General features: G+C 39.9%; 1 protein-coding gene across 2 annotated transcripts in view; it reads left to right on the top strand.

The window, feature by feature from the left end:
* The first annotated feature begins 710 nt into the window (after positions 1-710).
* Positions 711-9,736, top strand: part of rhpn2 (rhophilin, Rho GTPase binding protein 2) — a 77,001-nt gene continuing 67,975 nt past the window's right edge. Inside the window, exon 1 of one of the 2 annotated variants that reach the window (XM_061765209.1) lies at positions 711-952. In XM_061765209.1, the coding sequence (XP_061621193.1) occupies positions 887-952 (66 nt within the window). In that variant the 5' untranslated portion in view covers positions 711-886. The remainder of the gene's footprint in view (positions 953-9,736) is intronic. The other variant, XM_061765207.1, reaches the window with a different exon arrangement.

The raw sequence follows: 9,736 nt of genomic DNA, 5'->3' as shown, positions 1-9,736 counted from the left end.
GGTTATCTTTGTCTGACGTTTACATTTGTTTGTTGATTTTAAACAAAGTGAGGAAACTGCACAAAAAAAAGAAATTTGAGGAGGCAAATACTTATCACTGGACTATGTTGTTTTACTACATTTTGTTTAATTTCATTGCATTATATTGACTTAGCTGTGTTTATTAAAATCCTCTGACAAGGCTGTGTTTTTGTTGTATTTTTTAAAAAGTTTTTCTTGCTTTTTTATGTAAATATTTTTTTCAGTATTGATTATTGTTATTCAATAAATTCAACCTGAATTTAATTAGATTTATTAAAATCAAATTAAAGCTTTCGACCTATCCATCTTCTATACTACTTGTCCTGAAAAGGTCGCTGCTGAGCTGGAGCCCATCCCAGCGAAAGGCACATACTGTATGGGTAAACAAGCATACACACCAATGAACCTAACATGCACACTAGCACGGGGAGCCGACAGCGTTGTTCTAGGAAAGGGAACTAAACAGCACAGGAATTTATTTACAATTGTTTCTGCGGAGTTTTTTTTTTGGGCTTGACCTACTTTGAGTGGCGCATGCGCGTTTTTGTCGTGAACTTTAAAGACGATTTCGCTCTCTGGCCATTACTTTACTTACTAGGCCGTGTCTTGCCAATGGTCATTTTGATTCAAGAGTTTCTTGCCAGAAGGCGAAAATATCCAATTGTAGATGCGGTTTTATGGCATCTTGGTTCTGACGTCACCAGTGGGCGGGACTTACGATAGCAATGTCCTGTGTGTGTGTGTTTGAGAGGCGAGTGTTTCTTTCTCACACACACACTTTTAGTGGATACTCACCTGTTGAAAAAGCACCACCAGACTGGTACCGCTTCACACTTCTATAAAGTGGATTGACCTTTTTCCCAACATGACGGACGCGCTTTTGCCAAACGGCCTCAAGGAAGGTCGAGGAGACGGCAAGTACTTCAGAAAGGTGAGTTTTCTCCCTCTGCGCTTTTTCTTTTCTGTCGTTTTTTTTAAACAAAAATGTTTCGTCCCCCCCCCAACCCCCCGCGCTGCTTTCGTTGGTTTAAAATGCTCGTTTAATTACAACAAATAAGTTTTCTGTATAAAAAAATTTAAGCTTTATAGAGACGTTCGTTGCAGGACTCGTGTGACGCGGTGCGTTCAGGGACCTTGAATGTCTAGCTGGGACTTGAACACATCTCGTTCAAGCCAAGAAAAATGGTCAAAAGTAGCTTTTTAGAGCTGAATGTAGAGCCAGAATTCAGTGAATAGTTACGGTCTGTTTGTGGAAGGATGAATCATTGTTTGCAAAGGGTTAAAACAAATACAGTAAATAGCACAAAGAAAGTCGTTAGTGGTTATCATCGGCATCATGGGCTTCAACAGAAACCAATGCAATGTCAGCGTCAGGTGTCTGTGTGTTGCACTGCTTCAAGAATAGAATGGGTGTTTGGAGGGTGGGCTAGCTGGGTTGCACTGACCGATAAGATGCATGATGTGATTGGCAGGAAACGGGAAGTAGATGGAAATTCCGGTTAAATCTTGGTGGAGATTATTCTAAAAGAATATTTGGCCCATATAATATACTGTACACAAATTGTAAATCAGTGGTGGGAAACATATGGTGTGTGGATCTGCCAGAGTGTTCAATCCAGCCCGCTGCGCAATCGTAGAAGAAAATAAAGCATCCATGAAATTTTATAAACATTAAACATACACATTTTAAGAATATATAGGATGGCCCAAAAGTAGGTATACACTTTTTAATTAACTTATTTAATTACAATTCGAGTTAAGAACAAAGAATTGGGAGTCGAAAGCAGTATAGGACAGGAACTAAAGGTTTGAAAATAAAAAGCAGGTTTTAGGTGAAAGGAAGTAAGGAAGGTTGGAAGGCAGAAAAGCAGGTTTAAGCAACTGAAGTAAGGATGCATGACTATGAACAGGTGAGATGGAGAGAAGAAAGGCAGTGAGGTTTACGTAAAGGAAATAAGGTTGTGAGGATACATGAATATAAAACATAGTGTGACCGAAGGATGGAATGAATGAAGGAAAGTAAGCTGAAAAGTGGGTTTCAGTAAAGGAATGAAGGAAAGATGTAAGGATGCATGAATAAAAAGTAGGTCTGAGGGAAAGGAAGCCAGGAAAGAGGTCAGAAAGGGAAGCATAAAAGAAGGTTTCAGTGAAGGAAATTTAGAAATAAAGGTTCAAAACTGTAAAAAAAAACAAAAAAACGAAAAAAAACAGAGGGGATCAGTAATGAAGAGATGCCCGAACAAAAAACTGGAAAAGTAATAAAATGAATTTTAAAAAATATATACGGTATATGGTACCTACTGATGGCATAACCTTTATGTTTACATATCGCTCTACAGTTGCATCATACAGTTTTGTTGTATACATTTTGTATGGCCGCCCCTGCGAGGACTATGAAATCTAAAATGGCCACTGATCGGAAAATGGTTCTCCAATCTGTCTGACAACAGCTTGCTAATGAACAGATTTTGTGGAGGCTACTTTTTTAAATTTATTTGTTTTCTTTTATATAAACTTTTCTGCCATGCAAACTAAAAAAATCCATCATTTTTACTTTGTTTTACTGAAGGTTTCTTAGCAGCTTGAAGATCAGTTTGTTTCTTTTATTTTTCTCATGCTGCTGCGCCGCACGCTTTCAAAAACGCCTGTTTCCATCACTTGCTGTATATTTGTTTTCATAAATTTGGTATGTCCCTGGAGGGACGCTATAAAAGCTAAAATGGACGGTGAACGTAAAAGAGTTCCTCCATATGCCCGGCTATAGTTCGCGAAGAAACGGATTTTATTGAGCCTATTTTCTGGACATTTCTGCCTTACAAACTAAAAAATACAAAGTTTTTGCCTTTAGGGTGTAGCTGAAGTTATCTTGGTGGGATTGAAAAAAAGTTTTTCTTTATTTTTCTCAAGATTCTGCTCCACACACTTTAAAAACGGTTCTTTCAAGTGCCTGCTGTACATTTTTACCCTACTTTTTCAGGTATTAATAATTTAATAAATACTGTTCTTGTACATTTTATCATTTTTCCATAAGAAAGCTAATAACTTTGGATTTTTTTATATTTTGAAGGACCTTCCCAAGTAAAACACTGTTTTTGCCTCTGCTTGGATGACTCAATCGTTTTCATATGATTATACAAGAAACTCATGACTCACACACACTACACACACACACTTACATATGCACTCACTTACACATACACTCACTTACACACTCACACATACACTCACTGGACACTACATTAGGCACGGCATCCTGCACAATCTAATGAGATCCACTACAGAGCACATTGTGGATTTCAAAATAAAGGCCTATATCAGTGCTGTTTTGGGCCATTGTTGATATTTTAGGAAGCTGTAACCTTTGAACCTTTTGATTACACAAAAGGCAAGGTGCTGTTGTGGATAACACAGGATGAGCTAAACAAACGTGACATTGTGTTATCTTCAAGACTGCTTGTGTTGTGTTGTTTTGTCAGGGATACTTAGTCATACTGCTCTGGCAAAGAGTGTACGGTGCGGTACTGCAAGATTTTATATTGATCGCTTACCAAGTAAATACAGGGTCAGTATTGCTGAGCTCATATTCAGAGACTCATATTTTTCAATAATCAGGGTGGATGCATTCACTGAACGATTTGGCATCGATTCGATACCAAGTAAACATAAGTTTAGTATCGCTGATACAAATATGGTCGTACCATATTTAAATATTTAAAATGAATACAATCATACACCAGTGGTGTGCAATACTGCTAGATTTGAACTTGATTTGATATTTGAAATACAAGGACGGTATTTCTCATCCAATATTGATGCTGATATTTTTTTAAATGATTTAGGTGGATGTGTCCGCAGTCTAGCTTTGTGTGATACTGAAAAAGTTGGTGTTAATCTGATGCCATGTAAATCCAAGGCCAGTATTGCCCATGTTATACAGATATTGGTATTTGTTGATAATCATGTTGGATGCATCTGCGTCATAGTGTGTGACACTGCATAATTTGGTATCAGTCTGATGCCAAGTAAATACAGGGTCATTATCGCCGATGTGGTACCAATGGTGGTATTTTTAAAGAATTTTGGTTGATGCATCTGTACAAGATTTTAAATTTTTCCGGTACTAAATAAATGTAAGGCTCACTGATACCTTACAAATACTGATATTTTAAATTAAGGCAAATGTGAGTGGTAAGGGAGACTGTTAGAAGGGATATCATTTTCATACCAAATAAATACAAGGCCACTTTTACTGATATGATTCTGAGAGTGATATACTGTATTTGGATAATTAAGGTGGATGCATTAGCACACCATTTGTGTGTGATAGTGCAATATTTGATATTGATCCAGTACGAAGTAAATACAGTACAAGCCCAGTTTTACCAGTGCGATATTGATGCTGATATTCTAATGATTGTGATTGGTGTGTGACTCCAAGATGGTCTGGGACTGGTTCTAGCCCTGTCACAATAATAACTATATTGACTTACCCTTTGATGAATAAAATAGACACAATAGTTTTTTCCGGACTTGATAAATTGTCATTGTTGTGCGAAGCCAGCACACGGCTCACACAGTGAGCCGCTGGTGAGTTGGACAGTAGTGTCATTAGCCGCTAGTGGGCTCATGGAACGCCGGCGGACCGATGTTGGCTCCATCCAATACTCCACAGTAAGGTTGGGTGATTATGGAAAAAGTAATGATCATGATTATTTTGATTGATATTGAAATCACGATTAATAAACAAGATTTATTGATTTCTAAACAGTATTTATTTAACTACCAAAATTAAACTTTAAATATAACTTAATAGAACAAACACAATTAATTATAAAGTAAAATAATATATAAAAAAATAGAAATAAAAAACAATAAATAAAAATAAATGCAGCCATACCTAAAAACCATACATGAAAATCAGTTTCCTTTTGGCGTAATTCGCCGTTTTGAACTCAAAATAGGCCATTTACGTGAATTGTACAGATCCGATAAGTTTTACCCGAGAGGGGGTCGGGGTGGGGGAGGGGGGGGGGATCGCTGTCATCATAGGTTGACAAGACCATAAAAAACATTGAAGTCTAGTTCACTAATCAAACGACAAAATAAAGTCACATGACCTCACACAATGTCTTCTATTGGGCTTCCTGGGCAGCCCGGATGATTGTCGTGCCTACGTGGCGGTTATGTTGGAAAGGTCATCGTTACCATGAAGGCAACGGCGCGCTACTCGTCGTGTTTACATTTAGACGAACAAAAACAACAGCTTTCATGTATTGTAGTATTTCTTTTCTGGCGCTGTCTGCACAAACGGGGATATTTCAGCCCACTTATACCTTGAGGAAACACCTTGCAGTAAATTGCAGATGTTTTTTTGTAGTTTTGGCTGTGCACAGACGCACGCACAGCAACGTCAGAATTTGCGCATTCACATTTTATTTTGTTATTTTTATTTTATTGCTGTTCATGTTGTGGTAAAAAAAAAAAAATCAGCGGTTACTCACTATTTACTCAGTACTTGAGTAATGATTTCAATGTGTACGTTTTACTCTTAAGTAATTTTTTGGAGGATTACTTTTACTTGAGTCACATTATTGTCAAGTAGCGTTTAAAATGCCAGCGCGTCGCTCTGAGTTGTTGTGTGTGTTAATTGGGGACTAACAGTTCACTGTTTATTAAGCTTAAACCCAGTGGCACTCGTTATTTAGCCAGTACTGTATTTTCACGACCATAAGGCGAACTTAAAAGTATTTTTCTCCAAAATAGACGGGGCGCCCTATAATGTGGCGCACCTTATGTGTGCACCGAGTTCCAAAATCTATAAATGTTGTTGTGTGATGAGCGCTCCGCTTGACTGGGAGCATTTCCTGCTGACACGCTGCTTATATAGAGGAAAGGCGGACGTAACTGACTACAGCATGCGGACGTAAAGGGGGAAGGGTGAGCGTGAAGGAGGACGCTAAAGGCACGCCCCCCGTAGGTATCTAGCGCCGGTATGTGCATTGTGCAAAACAATATCGATTTGGCTAAGAACCTCAGAAAATGGCACCTACGAAAAAACACGCCTACGAAGCACAGTTTAAACAGCAAGCTGTCAGTTACGCGGAGGAACATGGGAATCGAGCAGCCACAAAAGAATTCAAGATCAACGAATCCTTGGTTCGGAAGTGGAGGAAGCAGGAAAACGAGCTTCGCCAAGTCAAGAAGACGAAGCTGAGTTTCCGCGGAAACAAGGCAAGGTGGCCCGAGTTGGAAGACCAACTCGAGCAATGGATTAATGAACAAAGAACAGCCGGGAGAAGCGTCTATACAGTCACCATTCGATTGAGAACAATAACGCTTGCAGAAGAAATGAAAATCGAACATTTTCAAGGAGGTCCGTGTTGGTGCTTTCGTTTTATGAAACGGCGCCATCTATCCATCCGGGCAAGGACTACCGTGGCGCAGCAATTTCCGGCGGATTACAAGGAAAAGCTGGCCATCTTCCGCTCCTACAGCTGTAAAAAGACGAGGAGAAAATGAGAGTGGCTGAGTGAGGTGTAGGTAAAGAGACCGGATGTTTTTTTCCACGCATCACTGTCTCTGTTGATCTGTGACTGCATGCGCGCCCATCTCACAGCCGCTGTGAAAAACCAAGTGCAACTAAGACTGGGAGGAAACGCCAAGCGAGTTATGCCACCATATGTGGCGGGGTACACCCTGAACTGGTTGCCAGCCAATCGCAGGGCACATAGAAACAAACAACCATTCGCACTCAGAGTCATGCCTACGGGCAATTTAGAGTCACCAATTAATGCATGTTTTTGGGATGTGGGAGGAAACCGGAGTGCCCGGAGAAAACCCACGCAGGCACGGGGTGAACATGCAAACTCCACACAGGCAGGGACGGGGATTGAACCCCGCACCTCAGAACTGTGAGGCTGATTGTGATAGTTATATGGCAAATAAATCGTCCTAATCGTGACAGACCTAACTGGGTCTGACGGGCCTTACTGGAAGTTGTGGATTCTTTGCTGTTTTCCCACTGTTGCCATGTGAGTGTTGTGACAGGCTTACTCCATCCCAACATTTCCCTTTTGTGTCTGTCAATCCCCTTCGGATCGACGTCTGGATTGAGGCTCTCACGGCATATCCTGTGTCTGCGCGAGAGCGCAGCCTGGCACCACTGTCGTTACCTCCTTTAGTGGAGCACGTACGGATGCGTACACGCACAGAAATGCACGCACACAAACACACACACACACACACGTGTGAATGCCTTGTTATGCTCAATATGGCGACCAAGTAAAAACTGAGAAAGTTTGCTATGAAAATATAAAATCTGGCCTCGCCTGTGTGGAGTTTGCATGTTAATGAGGATAAGCGGTGTGGAAAATGAATGAATAAAAAAAACAATAATAAATTACAAACAACTTAACTATTAAACTATTAGATTTATGAATATATATATGCATTTTAAACTATAAATACAATTTATAAATAAAATGTAAAACATAATGACATAAAAACATACACCATATTTATATATATATTTTTCTAAATAAAATAAAAATGGGTAATTTTGCATCTAATGATCCACAGTAAAAATAAGTAAGCCTATATAATGTAAATGCACATAGATATTTATATACATACATACACTATATCAGAGATGTCAAAAGTACTGGTATTCAGTAATTAAGTAAAAGTACTGATACTTTGCAAAAAACAGCTCTGGTAAAACTGAAAGTACTGAAGCCACGCCCTTACTTTAGTAAAAGTACAAAAGTGCACACTTTTAAATGTACTGAAGTAAAAATGTAAAAAGGAAATTGAGATATTTCAACTCAATAATAAAATACATAGTGAGATTTTTGTATCTCTCCAGATGATTGGCAGGCTTTCTCTGGGGGCAACAATGGCCATAACAAACAAATAAAAACAGGTTGGCTTAAAAGAAAAGACGAGCATTTATTTGTACTATTGAAATAAAGTTATAAACTGTACAACATAAATAGTTAAGAAAAAGCTAGATTTGTTTCAAACATTTATTTGCCCATTGTCAAACGGGAGGGGGGTGGGGTGCTGCAGATTGACTGAAACTGTAGTCGAAAATCACCCAATTATGGCTAATTAAATTTTTTTCCCCATTCATTGTTAGATTTGAATTAGCAATTTTTGTCATAAAAAAATGAAGAAAGAAACTAAGTCTGTGATGTATTCGAACATTCAGTAGGTGTAATTATTTTGTTATGCCTGTTTAGTTTTACAGTGACCTTCAACTGGAGTGTCAATAAATGACTTTAAGCAAGCAAGATTCACTTTACTCCTTGCTACTATGTTATTAGCAACCTGTTATTGTGATAACGTGGGCTCTGAATGCCGCCCGGGCGCTGCTGGATAGAAGTGCTGGAGCAGAGCTAGAATGGACTGCTTGTATGAGAGTGGTTAAAATTGGGGTGTTTAGCTTCGGCCCGATCCGATCCTTGTTTCTTTGCTTTCATCGGACCGGTTTCAAAGATCGGCTCAGGACACCCCTAGTTGTGTGAATGCTCAAGCATTCACACGTTATTCTACCTTTTATTTGTATCTTTATTTTTATTGTGTGAATGCTCAAGCATTCATGTTATTCTACCTTTATTTTCATCTTTTCATCTTTATTTTTATTATTCCGCCGCGTTTTTTGACGGCCTTCTCCTTCGCCATTTAACATCCGATTCACTCCGTTCCAACTTCGACATGTTCGAAAAATTCACGCGACGCGTGCTATTACTCATCTAAGCCGCAAGATTTTCACATTACACACAATTCCACATTTTACACCAAAATAATTCCCATTGACACTTTCAACAAAACAGCGTTCACACGCAATTTCTCCAGGAATTGCACCTTCTAGTTTTTACAAACATTTGTGAAAGAATGGGTCGCTCTCAGTAGCTCGGTGAATTCCAGTGTTGAACTGTGATAGGATGCCACCTGTGCAACAAGTCCAGTCGTGAAATGTCCTCACTCTGAAATATTCCACAGTCGACTGTCAGCTGTATTGTATGAACGTGGAAGCGTTTTGGAAAGACAGCTACTCCGCCACGAAGTGGTGGGCCACGTACACCGACGGAGCGGGGTCGTTTGCTGAGGTGCATAATGCGAAGAGGTCGCCAACTTTCTGTAGTCAATCGCTACAGGCCTCCAAACTGTGGCCTTCAGATTAACTCAGGAACAATGCACAGAGAGCTTCATGGAATGCATTTCTGTGGCCGAGCAGCTGCATCCAAGCCATACATCAAGTGCAATGCAAAGCGTCAGATGCAGTGGTGTGTAACGCATGCTGCCTCTGGACTCTAGAGTAGTGGAGACGCGTTCTCTGGAGTGACGAATCACGCTTCTCCATCTGGCAATTTAATGGATGAGTCTGACTTTGGCGGTTGCCAGGAGAACGGTACTTGTCTGACTCCATTGTACCAAGCGTAATGTTTGGTGGAGGGGGATTATGGTGTGGGGTTGTTTTTCAGGAGCTGGGCTTGGCCCCTTGGTTCCAGTGAAAGGAACCCTGAATGCTTAACCATACCAAGAGATTTTGGACAATTCCATGCTCCCAACTTTGTGGGAACAGTTTGGACCTGGCCTGTTCCTCTTCCAACATGACTGTGCACAAGTGCACAAAGCGGGGTCCATCAAAACATGTATGAGAGAGTCTGGTGTGGGTGAACTTGACTGGCCTGCACAAAGTTAGCTTAACCCA

This window comes from Phyllopteryx taeniolatus, chromosome 2 (genome assembly GCF_024500385.1).
Source record: "Phyllopteryx taeniolatus isolate TA_2022b chromosome 2, UOR_Ptae_1.2, whole genome shotgun sequence".
Lineage (NCBI taxonomy): Eukaryota > Metazoa > Chordata > Actinopteri > Syngnathiformes > Syngnathidae > Phyllopteryx > Phyllopteryx taeniolatus.
The sequence above is the reverse complement of the archived record's forward strand: the minus strand, read 5'-3'. Positions and strand labels throughout refer to the sequence as shown.